The sequence below is a fragment of the Calidris pugnax genome, unplaced genomic scaffold, assembly GCF_001431845.1.
Source record: "Calidris pugnax isolate Ruff unplaced genomic scaffold, ASM143184v1 scaffold102, whole genome shotgun sequence".
Lineage (NCBI taxonomy): Eukaryota > Metazoa > Chordata > Aves > Charadriiformes > Scolopacidae > Calidris > Calidris pugnax.
Window position 1 is genome coordinate 5,863,341 of NW_015090846.1, and position 20,445 is coordinate 5,883,785.

At 54.6% G+C, this 20,445-nt stretch overlaps 2 protein-coding genes across 2 annotated transcripts in view; both read right to left on the bottom strand.

Moving 5' to 3' along the window:
* The window catches only part of NR5A1 (nuclear receptor subfamily 5 group A member 1), an 18,997-nt gene extending 17,513 nt beyond the window's left edge, over nucleotides 1–1,484 (bottom strand). Inside the window, exon 1 of the mRNA XM_014942744.1 lies at nucleotides 1,203–1,484. Within this exon, the coding sequence (XP_014798230.1) occupies nucleotides 1,203–1,484 (282 nt within the window). The remainder of the gene's footprint in view (nucleotides 1–1,202) is intronic.
* A 14,307-nt stretch (nucleotides 1,485–15,791) lies between these two features.
* Nucleotides 15,792–20,445, bottom strand: part of NR6A1 (nuclear receptor subfamily 6 group A member 1) — an 83,157-nt gene continuing 78,503 nt past the window's right edge. Inside the window, exons 8-10 of the mRNA XM_014942745.1 lie at nucleotides 19,234–19,355; nucleotides 16,950–17,102; nucleotides 15,792–15,986 (exon numbers count right to left, since the gene is read on the bottom strand). Of these exons, the coding sequence (XP_014798231.1) occupies nucleotides 15,898–15,986; nucleotides 16,950–17,102; nucleotides 19,234–19,355 (364 nt within the window). The 3' untranslated portion in view covers nucleotides 15,792–15,897. The remainder of the gene's footprint in view (nucleotides 15,987–16,949; nucleotides 17,103–19,233; nucleotides 19,356–20,445) is intronic.

A 20,445-nucleotide genomic window follows, 5' to 3' on the forward strand; every position in this document is an offset into this window, starting at 1 on the left:
GCACGGGGGGGGCAGAAAGGGACCCGGGGCCGGGGGGCGCGGGGCAGGAGTAGCCCCCTCCTCGCCCTGCTGCCCCCGGGCCGGGGAAGGTACCGGGCCAGGCCTCGGCAGCACCAGGCTCCGGCCTCGGGGACTCCGGGGGCAGGACAGGGGCAGGGGGGGGCTCTGCAGGAAGGGGCTCAAGACCCTCCCTGCTCCCCCCGGGGCTGGCGGAGGTGCCCCACACCGTCCGTGGGGAGCAACGAGCCCCCCACCTCCCCAGGCAATCGGCCTGCACGGGGCCAGACCAGTGTGGGAGCCAGGAGTCCCCGAGGTCAGAGAACAATTAGAGGTGTCTGAGCAGAGGGACACCCCGCAGCCAGCCCTGCCCAGCGCTGAGCCCCCAGCCCCCCAAGTCCTGCCAGAACCACCCCCCTCTCCCCACACCAGGCAGTTCTGCCTGACGTGGGCTGTGGGGAGGTGCTCACAGAGCCCAGGGGAGCTGTGTGAGGAGCACTGGGTGTCAGCAGCTCCTGACACCTCTGGGATCGCTACTAATGAGCTGATGGCTCTGACCCAGTGCCGGCCACCCCGTGTGGAGCAGCCAGTGCCAACAGCGTCCTGGTCCCCCTGTCAGACAGCGGTCGTTCGCTGCCAGTATTTAATTAATTGCTTCATATGTAGGGATTCTTAATGAAATGTTCCATGGCGGCAGCAGACCGGCAGAGGAGCACCCGTGCTCCCAGCACGTCCTGTTTTTGGGGATGCTCCCCAGCCGGCTGGCCACACACCGCGGCCCAGGCACTGGGCCATGGGGAGCTCGAGGCTCCGGCTCTGAGCCGGGCTCTGGAGCTGAACCCGGCCCATCAGGGGTGACCAGCTGGGTCAGAAGACCCTTTGTGGCTGCTGCAGAGTCACGGCCTGTCCCAGGGCCGGCAGGAGCCTGCTGCCTGCACAGACCCCGGGGAGGGAGCTCCCGTTTGAGGTGTTTTGATGCCGAGGGAGCTGCAGCGAGGGCAGCGGTACCGAGCTCCGAGGCCGTGGACATCTGGAGCTCCTGCCGGCGGGGGCTGTGCTGCCAGCAGAGCCCCAGGAAGGGGAGCCGTGGCTGCCTGCCCCAAATGGCTCATCCCACACGGCTCATCCCGCTGATTTATCCCACCCGGCTTGCCCCACGCGCCCGCTGCCCCCCGTGGGTGGGGTGGGTGGGAAGCGGCACTGGCAGGGAGAGCGGCAAACAGGAAGCGGGCTCGGCAGAGCATCGCTCCAGAGCCACCAGGAGCGGAGCCCGGGCTAAGAATAGCCACAGAGCAGCCCCCGGTGCGGCTCAGCTGCTGCTTGGCCGGGAAGGAGCGCTCCCAGCACCGGTGCAGCCCCTCGGCCACGGCCCCCGCACTCGCCGGGAGCTCCCGGGGGAGCTGCCGGGCAGCTGCGGAGCGGGACCTGCCATCCGGGAAGAGGAGCCCAAGAGGGACCGCGGGTCGGGGGAAGAGCTGAGCAAACATTGCAAGGAACAAAAGCGACACGGAGCCAAGGGCTGCGGTGCCCGCTGGCGTGGGATGGGGAGGGGACGCAGGCTCAGCTGACCCCAGACACCAAGGGGTCCCAGACGCCTCCCACGCCTGCTCCGGGGTGCGGGGGCTGCACTCCCACGGGTAACGCAGCGCTGGGGTGACTAGAAGACCCCCTGCCAACGCTGGCTGGGCTCCCAGAGCCCCTTGGCAGCCAGATCTGGCATTCCTGGGCAGCAGCATGGCCGAGGGGCCAAGGCTACGGCAAGGCCTCGCTCCACTGCCCGCGGTGCGCAGAGCCTCCATCCCCACGCCCGCTGATGGAGACGGGAAGCGGAGGCCCACGCACCACTCCCGCTTCCTCGCCAAGCCCTGCCACGTCCCCAGCCCCGTCCTCGTCCGCTGCCTTGCCGGGGAATGGCGGCAGTGGGTGGGACACGGGTGGGACGGGGGGGATTGCGGTTCTCCCTACAGCCACATACTCACCACGAGGCGGCTGCGTACCCCACTGCGTGTGGGGCCAGCGCGGCAGGAGACCCTCGCTCACGCTGCCGGCCAGGAGCTGCTGCCCGAGGAGCCTTCGTGGGGTGCTGGGCACCGCTGCCCCGTCCGCAGCGGGCTGGGGGATTTATGGGACCCGTCTCTGCCGGGAAGGTGTCGGGGCTCTGGCTGCGCACACGCCGCCCTGGGCAGGACACCGGCCAATCTCCTCCCCGCAGGGGCCAGGCTCAGCCGGGATGGACCCACTTCGGTGCCTCATTGGCTTCTGCGGCCACGTGACCGCGATGAAAAACATCATAATTAAGCTACAAAACTCTGCCCATAAACTAGCATTAGAAAGTGACAGCGGAGATAAGTGGGACCCCCGTGGCAGATAACGCGCCAGGGGAGAGAGACCCCGCAGGGAGGCGGGGGGCACCGGTGGGCGGCAGCGAGTGCGCCGGCACCCACGGCCACGCTGATTTATGGCCCAGGGCAGGAGGGAGGGGACCATGGGCGGGGGGCAAGATGCCTTCAGGAGGAGGACGAGCCCACAGCACCCCTCCAGCACTGGGACCTGCAGCTGAGGCCCCACCAGCCCTGCGGGGTATCCTCGGCAGAGAGGGGGCTCCTCCATGTGAGGGGCCCTGTGCCCAGGGTCCCTGTGAGCTCACAGCACCCGCAGCCAGCAGCACTGCATGAGCCAAAATGGCACCAGAGGGAAGCGGGACCCCCTGTGCCAGGGCGGTGGCAGCCAAACCCCTGGCAGTGGAGGTGTGTTGGCCACGTGGGTTCTCCCACCCGCCATTGCCGGGTACAGTTCTGACCCATGGGCACCTCACTGGCTGTGGGGCTTGGGTTTCCCATCTCCCTGCAGAAACAGAAGGGCAGCAAGGCCAGGCGCTGGGGTGAGAGGCCATGTGTGACACCTCCCGTCCCGCCAGAGCCGGGGTTTGCTCCCACTGCCGGCCCCCGCTCCGGCCATCCATCACCGCGGCGTCTCCCTGCCTGTGTGCACACAGGGCCCCGCTCTCAGCCCACGGTGACCACAGCCCCAAGGATGGGCTGGCCCGGCCGGGGGCCACTGACACCCAGGGCACCGCCGCAGGATCCATGATCCCAGGGTCAGGGAAGGGCTCATCCCCCCCGGGCATCGATGCAGCCCTGACATGGCGCGATGGTGACAGCCCCTGCAGTGTCCCCATGCCGAGTGGGAGGTGGCAGGGACCCCCGCGGTGCTGCAGCCACGGGGAGAGGAGCGGGAGCGGCGAGCTGCGCAGCCCTGATTGTTTTTTCCTCGCTCTGCAGCTGAAGAGAAGAGAAAAACTAATGAAAACAGAGCTCTGGAAGAAGCACCAGGCCTGGAGCGGCTTCCGCCCTGATCCCCAGCAATTATCAGCCGCATGCCAGATGTTCCGACGCGATGCCAATGTCAGAGAAAATAAATCTGTGGCAGGTTCAAGGTCCCCGCCGGGCCGGCACGCAGCGGCTCGCGGCTCAGCACCGCGCGAGGCGGGGACGGAGCTGCGGAGCGGCCGCGGCTGCTTCCTCCCGCCGGGCATTGTTCCCCCGGGAAGCCCCGGCCTCACGCTGGCCACTTGCTATTTTTGCAGCAAGGTGCTTTCAGGGGCAAATACGTCCCCGCTGGCCTTGGGCACTTTCCTTTGCACAGGCCCTTGCCAAGGCCGTGGCCCAGCTTCTGCAGGGGGCGCGCGGCCCCGGGTCAGGGCCGGCCCATGGGCCCCGGTGCAGCCCGGCAGGTCCTGGCCAGCGGCTCTGGGAGGGCGGATTTGGGAATTCCGCTCCGGAGCAGCCACTCAGGGGCCAGGCAGAGCTGGCTCCGGGCAGGGTGGGCATGTGGGGCTCCAGCACCGGGGTTCCCCAGGTCCCTCTGCTGCATGGCCACCAGTTGGGTGCCACCATCGATGCTGCAGAGGGCCCTGGCAACAGCACCAACCTCTTGCCCATGCTGTCGCTCTCCTTCCCTGCCCTGTGCCGGGTTTGTGTGGGGACATGGGACCAGCTGTGCCTGAGGAGATGCTGGGTACCCCAGATATTGTGTGCCCACGCAGGCAGGAGCAGCTGGCACACACTGAGCCCATCCTGGGGGCTGTGCACAGCCCCAGGGGTCCCTGGGGACATGGAGGATGTGCACACTGGGGTCACATTTTGGTGCCACAGCAACGAAGAGGGAGGGATGAGGAAGCCCTGGGCTTCCAGCCTCACAGGTCTCCAAGGATGTGCTGGGGAGGGCATGGCTTTTGTTCAGAGATGAGGATGGGCCCCAAAGTCACTGCCCTGCCACAGCGTTGTCAACTGGCACAAGCCTCAGCTTCCTGCTCCCAATGGGCCCAAGCACCAGCACGTCCATCACCAAAGCCCCAGCTTTTGGTTCAATGACTGCCCTGCCCCATCTCCTCCTGGCCGGGCCGTGGGGCCCGTGTGGCCACGGCACAGCCGGAGCCCATGGAGCCGCACCACCTCCTGTGGGCCCAGGCGTGCTTTGGCTCCGTGCTGGTGCGTAGCCTTGATGCTCAGCAAAGCATATCTCCTTCTTGGATTTTATCTCCATCCACTCAGCTTATCGGCGGCGGGGCAGCCCTCCTGCCTGCGCCACGTTCCCGGAGCGTGCCTGCAGCAGGTGTGGTCAGCACTACTGTTTGCCAGATCTCGCTGCCTGCGCCGCCGGCTGCCCGCAGTCCCTGACTCCGGGGCCCGTGCCGATAATGCGCGCGCGGCGAGGACTTTGGCGATAGCGTTCCCGATGACATTACCTTGTCCTCTGCATTCTTCCGATGCCACACACGCCTTCGCTCGGGGGTGCGGGCGGGCCCGGTGCATGGCGGCGTGTGCAGATGGTGCGCAGGCAGCGCCGGGAAGTGCTGGTGGTCTCCTCCCGGGAGGACTCATTGACATATCAGTCACATAGTTCTGCATAATTGGGACTTGGATGCAGCCTCTCTTTATGTTTCCTCTTGGCAGTTGCCAACAACATGAAGCACTCCTGGGTCAAAATGACAGCCTTTTGTTTACTATTCCTGCTTATGTGCCTCATTTTCTTCAAGGATAAGAGCTCTTTATAGGAATCTTTATTGTGATGAGGTTAGCGGAGAGAAAGATTTCTCTCCAGCTTTCTCTCTCTCTTTCACAGCTGATTAGCAGGGGCAGCCCATGGGGACAGCGATGTGGAGCTCGAATCCAGCACCCGCCGTGTGGTCCCTCTGGCCACGAGCTGCATCTGCTCTGGCACAGTCCTACCCCTCCGGCCCCACCACCCCCAGCCTCCTGCAGGGTGCCCAGCCCTTCCCGTGCCCCCACAGCACCGCTCCCCTCCAGCTTGGGTGGGATCACAGGGAGGAGATGCCACCAGCCCAAGCAAAGGTACCATGAAACCCAACCACCTCCTGGAGCTTGGGCAGGAGCTTACTGGGAGCACTCACCTCTCGAGCATGCAGCCACAGTAGCCCATCCTTCATCTGACCTCTGCAGCTGTGATCATCAGAAACGCTGAGGGCAATTCTGGCCCTGCACTTGGCAAACCAAGATGTGAGACTCATGACGGTCCAGTAAGACACCCACCAGTCTACTGAACACAATAGACTGGTTTCCAGGTTTGAAATCCAGAGGGACAGAGACTGGGTAAAAGATGAGGAGAGATGTGAAAGCAATTGGTGACAAGATGGGGAGAAGTTCAGAGATGTGGCTGGTGGTGGACATCAATGGAAGACCTTCCCCAGCCCAGCCCCAGCCCTGGAGGACACCCCACACAACTATTCCAGCAGATCCTTCACCCGTTGCTGGGTTGACACCGTCACCACCACAGGCGTGGTGACCCAGCCTCACCTTGCAGTCCTGTCCTGGCTGGTGGCAATGGGGTGACACCCCTGGGAACAGCAACTCTTTTCAAGAAGAAAGCAGCTTATCCTTGAAAGTTACTTTGCGAAGGTCAAGAGTGGGACTGTGACAGAGCAGCCTGACAAACGCATCTCCCGAAGTCCTTGGGCCCGATAATGTATGTCCCATGCAATGTTGACACTAGTGATCCACCAAAGATCAGGTTAACAAGTTTGACGTTAGTGACAGCGTGATTTGTTCAGCGCTGGCTCTGAATTCATAGAGCCGCTGGCCTTCGGTGATAAACTATTGCACCGCGCGCACGAGGCTGTGGCAGTTGTCACCAGCCAGAGCACCGAGATGAAAAGGAAGCAGAGCTCTAATCAAAATACAGTGGTCAGCAGAGGTTGAGCTGAAAATTAAAATGTGCTGGTACTTTTCCCACCCCAGCCTCGCTCTCCAGGCAGCCCTTGGTGCCAGCGCGGGGCCGGGGGAGAGGCCACCCTGGGCAGCTCCAGCAGCTCCTCTTGCCTGGTTTGAAGGTGAGGACAAACCCATGGCCCCACGTGTGAAAAGCATCCTCTGCCACCTCCCCGCCAGCCCCGCCACTGCTGACCTTCAGGGCCCCCTGATGGGGAATAAATCCAGGGTGGCGCAACGTCAAAGCCGCTTGAGCTGCACCACAGAGGAGGAGAACCGCTGTAAATAAGAATAATTAACACAATAGAGAGGGCAGGAGACATGAGAGCGCTCGGCAGAGGAGCGGGGCAGCGCGGCTCATTCCGGGATTGCAGTGAGGATGCGATAAAGGGGAAGGGGGGCAGGGGAAGGGGCAGGGATGGTGCTGTAGCACTGAGGGGAGCAGGGATCCCAAACATCTGTCATCACATCCAACTTCCCCATCGCCGGTTCCAACCACACCGGGAAGAAAAGCAAAGCTTTCCTGATGGGAACGGAGGATCTTCTGCAGAAACACCTCCAGCCAGGCTGCTGGAACAGTTCCTTCTCCCCAGCAAGGCCTTCTCCTCCCTCTCCCCTCTGCTCACCACAACGCCCTCGGGAAGGGGACACGCAGGGGCAGCGTGATGTTGTGACACAGGGGTGGAAAAAGCATCCTCCCCAAAAGTGAGGATGGTAGAGCAGTGGGTCTGCTCCCCTGCAGACAGAAGGGGCAAGTGTTGGAAAGAAAACACCCCAAAACTGGCCAGCAAAGGAAACCAGACTCAGCCCGCACCCCTCTGCCCTGCGGCTGGGAACAGGCTCTGCTCCCCCCCTCAAAAAAGCATATTACAATCCAGCAGCCCCATATTCAAACCCAGGAGCTCACTCTGTGATGAAATCCTTCAGCTCAGGAGAAATACAGGTAGGGCTGCACCCCTGTGCGCCAGAAGGCAGACACTTAGCTGCTATTTCTTTGCCATAGAATTTCTCATTATTAAAATAAGCGAGGGGGGGAAAAACCCCAAACCCTAAGTGTTCTTAAGCACAAGAGCTCCTAAACATTAAAAAGGAAGAATTTCCATTTTCATGAGTTTAGCGATGCAGAAAGGCGGGAGGGAGCAGCGGAGCGCGGGGGGCGGCTGCTCACTTGGAGCTGCCTTTGTGGCAGCGCAGCATCTCCCTGAGTGGGCCTTAATGTGCACTCTCTAATACACGTGGAAATGTAAATATGAAAAGTGCTTCTTGGTCTTTTAACACGCACCCACCTCAGCGACACGAGAGATCGTTAAATGATTCCTGCAGCTTCTCTCCGGCACGTGCTGGTCAAGGATTTCTGGTGTGTTTGCTCGTTGGGATTCTTCCTCCCGCCTGCAGCAGCCATCGTCGCACAGGTCTCCCCCCGCCGCGGCTCCAAACCCTGCTCCTGCTGCACCCGTGGCCATGGTTGCCCACCTGGACCACCACGCTCTGGCCACCCCACAGGCAGGAACCCCCCCGGGTGACAGCGGGGACATGGCCGTGCCGTAGTGGGCCCCTTGGGCCGCAACAGTACAATGACCACATGGAGAGAGAGCGTCCTCCTGCCTTCTCTGCTGGAAGCTGGACAGGGCACGGGGATAGGGACCACCATCGCATGGCAAGGTCCAGAAGACCATGCAAACCTTGGCTCTGGCATTGCCCCTACTCCTGTCCCCCACAAGGCAGGGACCCCCAGCTTTAGCAGAGCCCAGAGCAGGACTCATGCGCCCTCCCCAGTCCCCAGCCACACCGAGGCCACCAAGACCTTCCCAGAGCCACAAACTATTCCAGCCCTGGCTGCTCCACCGCAGGACAGCCCCGTGGCTGCCACCCAGACCAGTGCAGGGCTCCATCACCCTGATGGCCGAGGGAGAAGGTGCAAGTGAACAGCAGAGGCCACGGGTGCAGAACAATTCACATTTATTAGTTCATACAGCTAACACTCGCTAAACATGCGTTCAACACTTATTGGTCACATTTCCACAGGTAGTCAAGTCACAGAGCAGAGCAGCGGAGCGGGGGCAGGTCGGGCTGACACGGGCCCGTGCTGGTCCCACCCCACCGGGGGGACCGGCCGTGCCACGGGGCGCCCCAGACGTGCCGGCAGAAACATTCATTTGGTCGTAGCGTAGTGAGGGAAAGGCAGCTCCCGCGAGGCGCAGCGCGGCCGGACACGCTCTCCTGCCCCAGCCCCGGCTCCGAGCGTGCCAACGTTCACCGTGTGTCATGCCGAGGCAACATCCTGCTTCCCTGATTTACACAAGGGATCGTGGGAAAAAGGAAGTGTTTTACCAGGAGAAACCATCACCTGGAACATCAGGGGAAGGACCCAAAGACAAACCCGTCTCGGAGGTCTCCCACAAACCAGCCATGGGCCACCCAGCACATACAAGCGAGGGCTCTGCGAGGTCCCAGGCTACACACACAACCTCTGCCGCGCGTCGGCACCGGGACAGAGCTGGAACCTGCCCGTGGCCTGATGGGCACCAACACAAACCAAACCAGCAAGAGCCACTGCAGGGACAGGCGGCCACAGGCCACCACCCAGGCTGTGACCAGTGGCTCGGTGCGGCAGTGGCCATGGTGGTCACCACCACGGTGCTGGGTGAGAGCAGGGTGTGTGAGGCCCAACACCTTCCCGGGGGTCCAGGGATCCAGACAGGATCCAAAGTCAAATCCTGCACCCACGACAGCAACAGGAACCAGCCCCGACCCTCGACCCACGGGAAGGGGAAGGAACCTCCAGCCATCACCGCCCTGCTCTGCTGGCAACAAACACTGGCAGGATTTTGTTTTTCACACAATCCCTTTGAGATGATAAACAGGATGTCACACGAGGTAGTTTTGTTATGGAAATTGAGTCAATAATGTTATCAACTATTACAAGACATTTTATAAATTGAAAGAAAACAATGAATCACAAAAGGCTTTGTTAAGGTTGATCGTCATCTGGTTTCAATTTCTGTTTCTTTTTGCCCTTGGGGGCATTTCTTCCACTGAACCATGTTGCTTCTTTCATAGACTTGTTAGAGGTCAGCTGCACAGGAACTCTTTTTTTATTATTATTATTATTTTCCCAAAGGGGAAGATATTGCCTGGATTGAGCTCACCATCTTTTTGCAGGGCTGGTTTAAACTCAGATTTGCAGATCCTGCTGGGAAAGGTGGGTTCCAGCCCTGCAAACTAGTGCAGATGGTGCTCCTGGAGGCTGCCACCGAGCTGGTTCCACACCCAGCACCGTCCTGGAGCAGCCTGACCGAGCCCACAACCTACCGACCCACGGTGAGAAAGTTCTACTCACCAGAAATTAAGATGCTCTAATTCATAAGCAACAAACTGAGAATAGGACCCCAGGACTGGCTGCCAGGGACACCCAGAAATTCCTCTTTTCCCCTTTTCCCCCACGTGCCTTCGGGATGCTTTTCCCATCAGATCACACCTGACCCTTCAGCAGGCAAACTTCCCACAAGCCAAACCAAAAGGTTTTTTCCCCCAAAATCTCCATGTGGGGGCTTTATTCAGCCTTCAGTGGATCCTCCGAACAAGTCATGAAAGAAGCAACCGTTGCAACATCAAAACTAGGGTTTCTCTGGGTCACATTTTAAATACTTATCCCTGAGCTTCTGTGTGTTGCGAACAACACACCGTGAACCCAGAGAAACGCCACAGCTTGATACTGACATCCTATGTATTACCCTCAATTTACACATCATCTACAACTTAAAAATTAGCTTCATACTTAAACTAGTTCCCCAAGTTTCCCCCTTTCTCCTGCCTTTTACGTGGCAGGGATGATTGCCGCTTATTATCCTGAGAAATACAGAAATAACAACATTTTCACAGACACCAAGCTTCATAGCTTCAAATCAAAACCAAGAAAGAAGAAAGAATGAATGGTAAATAGCACATTCACAGGAGAATCTTTTTTTTTTTTCCTTTTTAAAAATGTAGTAAAGATAAAAGAAATTCAAGTTTTTTTTTTAAAAAAAGGTTGGTTTGAAGGACAAACTCCTTAACCTGAGGTGGCTGCGGTTCTGCACAGAAGCCTGAGGAGCAAAGGGCAGGCGGCTCCTGCCACGCGCGGCTGAGGGAGGCATGGGCAGCAAGTGGCACTCGAGGAAAATGCCCTCGCTCTGCTGGCACCGCTGGCATCACCGCCTCGCTCGGAGCATCACCGCGGCACCAGGAAAACGGGCTTTCCTGGGGCAGCAGCTCCCCGGCACTGGGTGCCCCACAGCCAGCAATCCTGCACCCATCACCCTGAAAACGCTGCCTTCCCCCTCTGGGCTTTGCATGGCCGGAGATGGCGAAAGCTCAGGATTTAAGAATTACAGGAAAATCCAGAGCTGCACCCCAACGAGCCAAAGCTGGGGGTGCCTCGGCGCAGCGCTGCAACCTGCAGCCTGAGAGGAGAAAAACGAACACCACTGGTGTGTTTAACAATCAGAAAGCAGCCAATGCAGATGCAAAACAGCTGGAGAGTTGGCTCCCAACACATCAGTTTTGCCAGGGCCAGAGCCCATCGGTTCCGAGGTACCTGCCACCTCTGAGCACCCTGGTGGTCCCTCTGAGTGGCCAGGCAAGCCAAGGACAGAGACTGGCCACCAACACACACAGCGGGGTCACGGATCAGCTCATGGGACAGAAGGCTGAACCAACAGCAGGCAGAGGAAGAAAACCCAGTTGCCTCCAAAAAAACCTTTTATTGGGGCCCATGGGTCCTGCCACAGGAGCTGGAACTCAGCCCCGGCCACCGCGAGCAGCAGGTTCTGCTCTGGGCAACGAGCTTCCAGCCGTAAACCAGCAGCTCAGACACCTCGGCAGAGCCCCTCGGAGCACCCGAGCTGGAGCACTTCAAATTTATGTCCCAAATCCCTGTTCAGATTAAAAGTAACTCTTCAGCTTTCCATCTGCACGGATGCTATGAAGGAGAGGAGGGGGTCAGTCAGCCAATTTATCTTTCAAATCGGGGATAAAAATTGACTTGTCATGGCAGAAAATTCTACCAAAGACTATTATTGTTGATTGATTCCTCTATGACAGAAGGTCAGATAAGCAAGAGCAGACAAGATACCAAAGATAATGAACTTCCCCCTACTAGCATTAAGCACAAATAAAATATGAGTCCCTGTAAACCGAATGTTACGTGAAGAATGGAACAAAAATTCCAACCTTTGCAGGGTGTCCTTCAAACCAAATTCACAAATACATCTAGTGACTGACCTAACGTCTCTACGTCTCTAGCTACGTTCCTACCTTCTCATAATACCTGAGTTTGCAATGCAACACATTCACTTTACCCTGTTTAAAAAATACAAGTCATTAGAGGACTTGGTGCAGAAGGTATTAAGAATGACTGTCCAGGGAGCCAGATTCGGGTTCGCTCTATCAGCTTCCTCCTTACTTGTCAGTTTAGTAAGGATTTTCGACTCCCTACAACAAATGGGTTATTTGGTAACGGATGGTGCTGCCAATCAACCTTTGTAAAATTTGCTTTATACAACAGAAAGCAGAAGATTCCTGTCCATTCATCATCATAAACGCATTTAGGTTTTTTGTTGGTGGTGGTACAGCATTAGCCTTGGGAGTCTATTTTGTATAAACCCAGAATACCTAATAGATTATTTCTGTTGGGTATTTGGCAATAAGATGACCACTTTTATGTACACTAATTAAAACAAACTCTTATTCATCAACAGATTATAATAATTCAGTAACTGTAGAATAAAATTACTCCTATGCAATTTCAACAATTCCTTGAGTGTATAAAACAGCAAGCCAGAAGATAACCCGTAATAAAAAGATCATATCAAGCTATTTGGAAATTAAACTTAAAAGCTGAGAAATACTTTCTAACTTACAAACAGATACACTAAAATCTTCCCGTTTACACTTGAGGTATAGGCTGTATGCGAAGGCTTTCCTGAGAAATACGCGCTTCTCCCATTTCACAGTCAGAAAGCAAATGAGATTTACGGAACCACCTTTGGATGATGAAGCTCCCTCAAGCTGAACTGCTGCCGGGCCCAGCAGCCGTTACCCGTAACATCCTATTTAAATAATAATGAAAAATGAGCAGCTTGTGGACGTTTAGGAAAGGGAAACCGTCGAGCTGAGGGACGCCCAAGCAGGACGGCAAAGGCGGCGACGGCGCCGTGGGTCCGTGGCCAGCCAGCAGCGTGTCCCCAAGGAGGTCCGGCCACAGCGGCGTGGCCTGGGGCACGGCAGAGCTGGTGACCGAGCAGAGGTGGCCAAGGCAGGGTCACAACGTCTCCAGGGCTGCAACTGAGGCAGCGCCCGCCGGGGAAGGGAAAGGAAAGACGACTTTGGTGAATGAGACTTTTGCTCACCATCGCGTGCATTTTGGTCTCACAGCAGCTTCAGAACCTCGCTCGGTGCCACACAGGACAAGACAAAAAGGTAGCAACTGGTCCCCCTGCGCTGAAGGAACTGAAGTTCTTTCCAAAAACATTTTTAGAACAGCATTCAACCGTTTGTTGATGAGCCCTCTATGGCTACACAAACACCAGATTCACATCTAAGGACAGAGGGAAGGAAATCCAGCCAGGGTGACACAGCTGCCTATGGGAGCAACTGAGTCCTCAAACGTTAATTCTTAACGAAGGAGATGAGAACAAGAGCATCTCATCCAACCTCACCACCACCACAAGCAGGTTACCCATGAAAACACCCAAGTTCAGATAAACACCAGCACTTAGCAATTACTCAAATAGCCAACCAGTTGTCATCAAACCAGTTCCCTGCGCGGTGGTGGGGAGGTTGCGAGATGATAAATCCAAACCTTGCAACACCAAGGACAGAACAGTTTACAAAGTCCTGCATTAATACTATTTTTTCCTGGTAGGAAGGGATTCCACAAGCAGCAGAACAGTCCTGGCAGGATACGACTATGGATCGTGCGTTCCCCGAGTCCAGCAGGGAAAGCCACACCAGGGGACACTGGAGTCCCCTGTCCCCATTCCACAGGGCACATTTACCCCCGGGTACATCAGCTGTTCCCAGAAACAGGCTGCTTGGGATTGCTGCAACACAGGAGCTCCTCAGAGGTCAGATACCACCCTGGAGGAATACACTAAAAGGGACAATCCTGCCTCTTCTCTAAGTAGGTTTTTCCTGCTTTTGTGAACCTAAAATGGATGTTAAGGAAGTGATGAGAAATTACTTGCTGTTCTCTAGCAACAAGAGCACCTTTGTGTGACGCCAGGAGCTGCAGCAAGGCGATCTCAGCCCAACGGAGAGGTCTGCAGCGACAGCGAGGGGCTGGGGACAGAGCCCCCTCCTGCAGCCCCCAGGAGGGGACAGGGCAGCCACCCCATCCCTTGGGAGCGCTACCATCCCGCTGGAACAGGATTCAGGGAAAGCACAGGAGCTGCCACCCACACCTGAAAACTGCCCGGGGAACAGAAACCAACTGGCGAGACACTCTTCCTTCTTCTCCACTCCCTGCCTTCTTAAAATTATTATATTTTAAGAAAAAAAGCTTGGCACTTCTCTAACACCCACTTCTGCAAAACCGCCCGTTCGGGACACTAACAGCTCGGTCGAGGTGAGGCCATTTGCTCTCTACGACAAATGCTTTTTGGGGTACAAATCATGGAAAGAGCAGTGCGCGAACAGCATCTTCTCCTTGAGGTAGTCTTAGTCATCTCGGCCCCCAGCCCCCAAAATACAAAAGAACTAACCCTAACAAACACTGTAACATTAAACATCTTCACATTCTGTAAACCGCTGGAGAATGCATCTGCTGCATTCATACAGAACCATGTGCATCGTGTTGAAGATCATACATTCAACTCTGTCGTGAAATAAATATATAGGAAAAAAGAGTTAAAAAAAAAAAAACACAAACAAAAACAAAACAAAAAAAAGATTCTTGCTACAATGGCAGGTTCTCCCACCGCTCTGTCTCCTGCCTGGGTGGCGTTTGCCCCTCTCCCGGGGTGAGCCAGCTCCTGCCCGGGGCTCAGCCGAAGGCACCGGCCGGGCCGAGCTGGGTTCACTCTTTGCTCACGCTGGTCTTGCAGGAATGTAGAACGGCCTTAAAGAGGAGAGGCAGCTGCTCCAGGGGGACATTCACCATTTTTCCTGGTAAGAAAAAAACCCAGAATTAGCCGCCACTCCTGAATCAGATTTCAGAGACACCTAAGCCAGCAACGCTGGAGATGGTTTTACCTTGAACCTCTCAGAGAAACAGTTAATCATCCCACTGCTACATTAGACATTTGATATTCATTTGGACACAACAGGATTTATTATTTACTGAATCGAAAGCTAAATAAATGGCCAAAGTCAGATCAAAATGATTTCTCCACAATGGAGCAGTATTTATAGAAACTGGGAAAGACTAAATCCTGTCTCTCCTCAAACTCCCTTGTTGATCTCGATGAGTAAATTACGAGAGCTACTCTGTGATTATTATCTAGTTCGTTACAGTGGAGTAGGATGAAGCGTACGGAGCCTTGACACAGGAGGCAAGTACCTCCCTTTGCCATAACATTCAGGAACAAACAATGTTTTAGTAACACCAGACCTTGTAGATCCAATTAGTGACACGGCGGCATTTGAAAGTTCACCTGCAGATTTCAGAGGTGCAGAGGAGGTGAGAGCCGGGGGTGACGCTGCAGAACTGCCCCCCACTCTGCTTATCCTCCTTAATCACACGGCATTTCAGGGATCTCTCTAATTCTTATGAGATAATTACTCAAACCAGCATTATACCCTTTTGAGACAAAATGCCTCCGAGATGGGATTGAAAGGAAGAAAATAAAATGGAACCTGACCAAAAAACTTAAAGGGCATGAGGTCAGAGCAAGGCAGGTGCCCCTGGGAGCAGGGACATACCGCCAGCGGCACAGGGACAACTGGGGGAGCCAGGGGTGAGAGGACATCAGCTTGAAGGTGGGGGAGAAGCTTCGACAGGAAAAGGTCCCTCACAAACATCCTCCACCAAAGTGAACGAGAATTTCACTGCTATAAATTCATTGTGTTTTAAAAGCAGATTTCATCATTTGCACGTGATCCCAGTGGGGGAAGAGCTCAACAAGTTACCTGCAATGTATCGTATCTCTGGCAAACACATCATTAAATCCGGGAAGCGGTTTGGCTGGTGTGGGTATTTGTACTCGGTGAAGTCCTGGCAGACGTACCAGTACCGCTTGTTCAGCTGCTCCAGCTGGGACGCGTTCGTCAGGCCCCTGATGTCTGAAAACGAGCACAATCAGAGTCATGAAAACATGAGGAAAACATCCTGGAAAGGCAGCAGGCTCACCCTGAGCGCCATTTCTTCAGGAAAGACAAACTGATTGCCAAAACTCCGAGCTGGGTCCCTGCTTCACAGACTGCTTTCTAGTGCCCAGTTGGACAAACACTAAAACTCCCGTCTCCCCTCCGGATGTGCCGGCATCAGGAGCGCCCTTCACACGCGTGTCTGGGCACGGGATTTCCTTCCAGGGGAGACCAGGATGAGAAGAGCTGATGTCCTAAGCTGCTCCTCTGACAATGGCAGGTTCTCCCACCGCTCTGTCTCCTGCCTGGGTGGCGTTTGCCCCTCTCCCGGGGTGAGCCAGCTCCTGCCCGGGGCTCAGCCGAAGGCACCGGCCGGGCCGAGCTGGGTTCACTCTTTGCTCACGCTGGTCTTGCAGGAATGTAGAACGGCCTTAAAGAGGAGAGGCAGCTGCTCCAGGGGGACATTCACCATTTTTCCTGGTAAGAAAAAAACCCAGAATTAGCCGCCACTCCTGAATCAGATTTCAGAGACACCTAAGCCAGCAACGCTGGAGATGGTTTTACCTTGAACCTCTCAGAGAAACAGTTAATCATCCCACTGCTACATTAGACATTTGATATTCATTTGGACACAACAGGATTTATTATTTACTGAATCGAAAGCTAAATAAATGGCCAAAGTCAGATCAAAATGATTTCTCCACAATGGAGCAGTATTTATAGAAACTGGGAAAGACTAAATCCTGTCTCTCCTCAAACTCCCTTGTTGATCTCGATGAGTAAATTACGAGAGCTACTCTGTGATTATTATCTAGTTCGTTACAGTGGAGTAGGATGAAGCGTACGGAGCCTTGACACAGGAGGCAAGTACCTCCCTTTGCCATAACATTCAGGAACAAACAATGTTTTAGTAACACCAGACCTTGTAGATCCAATTAGTGACACGGCGGCATTTGAAAGTTCACCTGCAGATTTCAGAGGTGCAGAGGAGGTGAGAGCCGGGGGTGACGCTGCAGAACTGCCCCCCACTCTGCTTATCCTCCTTAATCACACGGCATTTCAGGGATCTCTCTAATTCTTATGAGATAATTACTCAAACCAGCATTATACCCTTTTGAGACAAAATGCCTCCGAGATGGGATTGAAAGGAAGAAAATAAAATGGAACCTGACCAAAAAACTTAAAGGGCATGAGGTCAGAGCAAGGCAGGTGCCCCTGGGAGCAGGGACATACCGCCAGCGGCACAGGGACAACTGGGGGAGCCAGGGGTGAGAGGACATCAGCTTGAAGGTGGGGGAGAAGCTTCGACAGGAAAAGGTCCCTCACAAACATCCTCCACCAAAGTGAACGAGAATTTCACTGCTATAAATTCATTGTGTTTTAAAAGCAGATTTCATCATTTGCACGTGATCCCAGTGGGGGAAGAGCTCAACAAGTTACCTGCAATGTATCGTATCTCTGGCAAACACATCATTAAATCCGGGAAGCGGTTTGGCTGGTGTGGGTATTTGTACTCGGTGAAGTCCTGGCAGACGTACCAGTACCGCTTGTTCAGCTGCTCCAGCTGGGACGCGTTCGTCAGGCCCCTGATGTCTGAAAACGAGCACAATCAGAGTCATGAAAACATGAGGAAAACATCCTGGAAAGGCAGCAGGCTCACCCTGAGCGCCATTTCTTCAGGAAAGACAAACTGATTGCCAAAACTCCGAGCTGGGTCCCTGCTTCACAGACTGCTTTCTAGTGCCCAGTTGGACAAACACTAAAACTCCCGTCTCCCCTCCGGATGTGCCGGCATCAGGAGCGCCCTTCACACGCGTGTCTGGGCACGGGATTTCCTTCCAGGGGAGACCAGGATGAGAAGAGCTGATGTCCTAAGCTGCTCCTCTGCACTGCTCAGGGGATGCTCTTGGAGATAACGGCTCCAGCAGCCTTAAATCCCCGCCTGCCTGGGGTAAAGCAGCTTTATGTCAAGGTTTAGTCCTCATGGCGGACTCAGTGTAATGCTTCCTCAGACAGAAACATGTTGATTTTAGCTACATCATCTTGGCTGAGGGAAACGCTCAACTCTATAATTCAAGGTATCATATTTCTCCCCATCTGCTTATGAATTATGTCGTATGAGCTTTATAAACTTGTCAACTTCTTATTTTTAAATTTAGCTTTGCCAATGTCAGGCAGCACACACAAGGGAAAAATGGACATTTCCAAGCTCTGGAGCTGGCAGGAAGCCCCACTGCCACCGCTCGGCGTGATCAACGGCACCGGGACCCTGCTGGGGTCCGGGAGGGATCCAGCAGGACACAGCAAGGGAGCTGCGGACCCTTGGAGCAGGCTCCGTGCTGTAACACCATCTGACGGAAGAGGCATTTATCTACTGCCCAAAAGCTGACTTTTAAAAATAATTCTCAGGTATTTCACATAAAAAATTGCAAACTTCAACTAAAAATAAAAGAAGACAGGAAGTTAATGAAAATACATTTTGGAAAACAATGGAGACAGCTCGAGAAGCGCATTATCCAGTGTCAGGAAACTGCCCAGGGAAGCAAACCGGAACCTCAGCCCGGCGGAGATTGAAGCGTCAGCACTATCTGCTGAGGGGGGAGCAGGGAGCCCGCGGCACATTGCTACAGACTGCAACTATCTTTCACAGCACAAAAGACTCTGGGGACATTTATTTCCAAAATTACAGCTGAACGCCATCCATTAAGCGTTTGCCTCTCGGTTTTCTTCATTTACCACATGAAGAAAAGCCCCGCGAGGCCCCAGCACACGTGGGGAGAGGTGACCCCCGGGCAGTGGGCCTGGGGGAGCTGAGGTGGGGACGAGCACCACCCGAGGAACAAAGCCCATCTCTTCCAAACCATTCCAGTCGTTAGGAAAAAAAAACAGCTTTTTCTCACATGTTGAAGAATTACATGGACTTTGAAATGCCCAGGGTCTTGCAGCAGCCTGGGCTGCCAGCTTTAACACACTAATTAACAGGAGGAGACAGCCCCTTCTTAGTTAGAATTCATTGCTTCCACGTAGATACTTCATTTGTCATTACTTTTCACGTCACAGAGGTAGCATTAGGTATAGATTCTAAAAAGCAGGAAGCCAGCTAGGTGACTTAAGCGTATAATCTAAAGGTAAATATTGTAAAGAGTCAGAAAAACTCTAAAAAAAGGGTGACAACTGGTTTTACAAATTCACCCTTTCAAGCAGAAAAATGAACAAACACATTTTCTAGTTGGGAATCTTTGAAAGGTTGTAATGCAAATAGTCAACTAAAAAAAAAGTCATGCAAATTAACTGGTTTCAAAGTATCATTTAGTTAATTGCCTAAAGCAATTTTAGATGGCACATTTTTGTCTGAGGAAAAGTTTGCCAGCAGCTGGTAAGTCATCACTCACCCAAACCTTACCCAGAATGGTTTTACCTCTCTGCTCTGTTCTTACTGGGGTTTTGGTGCCCTTGGCACATGTGTAACACGACACATTTACTGTCCTTGATGCCTGTATTTAAAGGCAAGACAATCTGTCTAAGCAAATGAGTTAATTCACGTCCAGATTCTCCTCACGTGGGTCCCAAGTACCCGACTCCGCAGGGAGCACGTCGGCAAACGCAAGCAGAGGTCTCGGGGTCTCAGACCGTTCCTCCCATTTCTCGTCGGGGAGGCAAAGACTGCTCAGACTCTCCCACAGAACTTCTCAGTGGGGCCGGTCCCTTCTCTGCGCCCACTCACCTTGATTGAGGAAGTTGATGGCTTTCATACAGGCGTACTCCTCGTTGCTGACCTTCAACTGGTTAAATTTGCGAAAGAGGTAGATCAACCGCTCCATCACCTCCATCCCCTCTTCACTGAATCTGGAGGAGAGAGATCACACATCAAGGTGTACAGCACACAGTCCGTACAATGAAAGAATGAAGGTTATTTTAATAACTTCAGAGATGTTAATATCTTGCAAGAGAATTAAAAAAAATGTCATCAAAACTGTTTGAAGTCTGCTGGCGCCATTAATTTAAAGTAGAAGCAAGAAAGAAAATGACTCAGTTATGAACTTGACAGCTACAGATATTTGAGCAAAAAAACATTTCTTGGTGATTCAGTTCATCTCCAGCTTGATCTGACAGAGGAAAAGGTTTGACGGAGCCAGGAATATGCAAAAACATCTCATGTGCTTGTAGGCACACTGCTTTGCCTCTGTGCTTGCGTTCCCCCAGATTCCAATGAGGATTGAATTTGCCCTTTGCTGGGCTAACAGGAGGTTTAAGCAGTTTGGGGAATGAGATGAGATTTCACAGAAAGGTGGAGTGTCCTATAGGACACAAAAATATCCTGCAAAACCCCCGCTGTCCTGCCAGATGCAAGGAGCAGGGGGTATCCCCCCTCTGCCTGGTGCTTCGTCGCACCTATCACGATGAAGCAGCTCACAGCCACGTTACACACCACCGTGGTGCTCTCCTGAGGGACATTTTTGCGGGATAAAAGCCCCTCCAGCAGCCCTTGGAGTGCCTCCCTGTTCAGAAGACAAGCCATCCCCAGCAGCGTTTCACATGTCACCCCTCCCCACCTCACACCTTTCTCCAGCTTGTGCTTTCCACCACCCACAGCAGCCCAGGGGAACCTGCACTGCCCACCAGCAGAAGGTGGCTGTCCTTGGGGGTGTCCCCAGGAGCTGTGCAGCTGCCCACCCAGGGGAGCTGGGATCAGCTCGCTGCAGAGAACACGGGCTCTCCACAACACACACTCCCAACCCGACATCCAAACCGTTGGTTTTCAACAAACCCCTCCATTCTACGAAGCTGGTAAATCAAGGTAAGCCTTTGCCTGGAGACGCCACCCAATGCCCAGGCTCTGCACAGCACAGCACAGAGCAGCAGGAACCCAGACCCTGCCTCCCACAGAGGCCGTTTCCAACAGCTAAAGTGCCTACAGAACCGGCTGAAGTGCCAT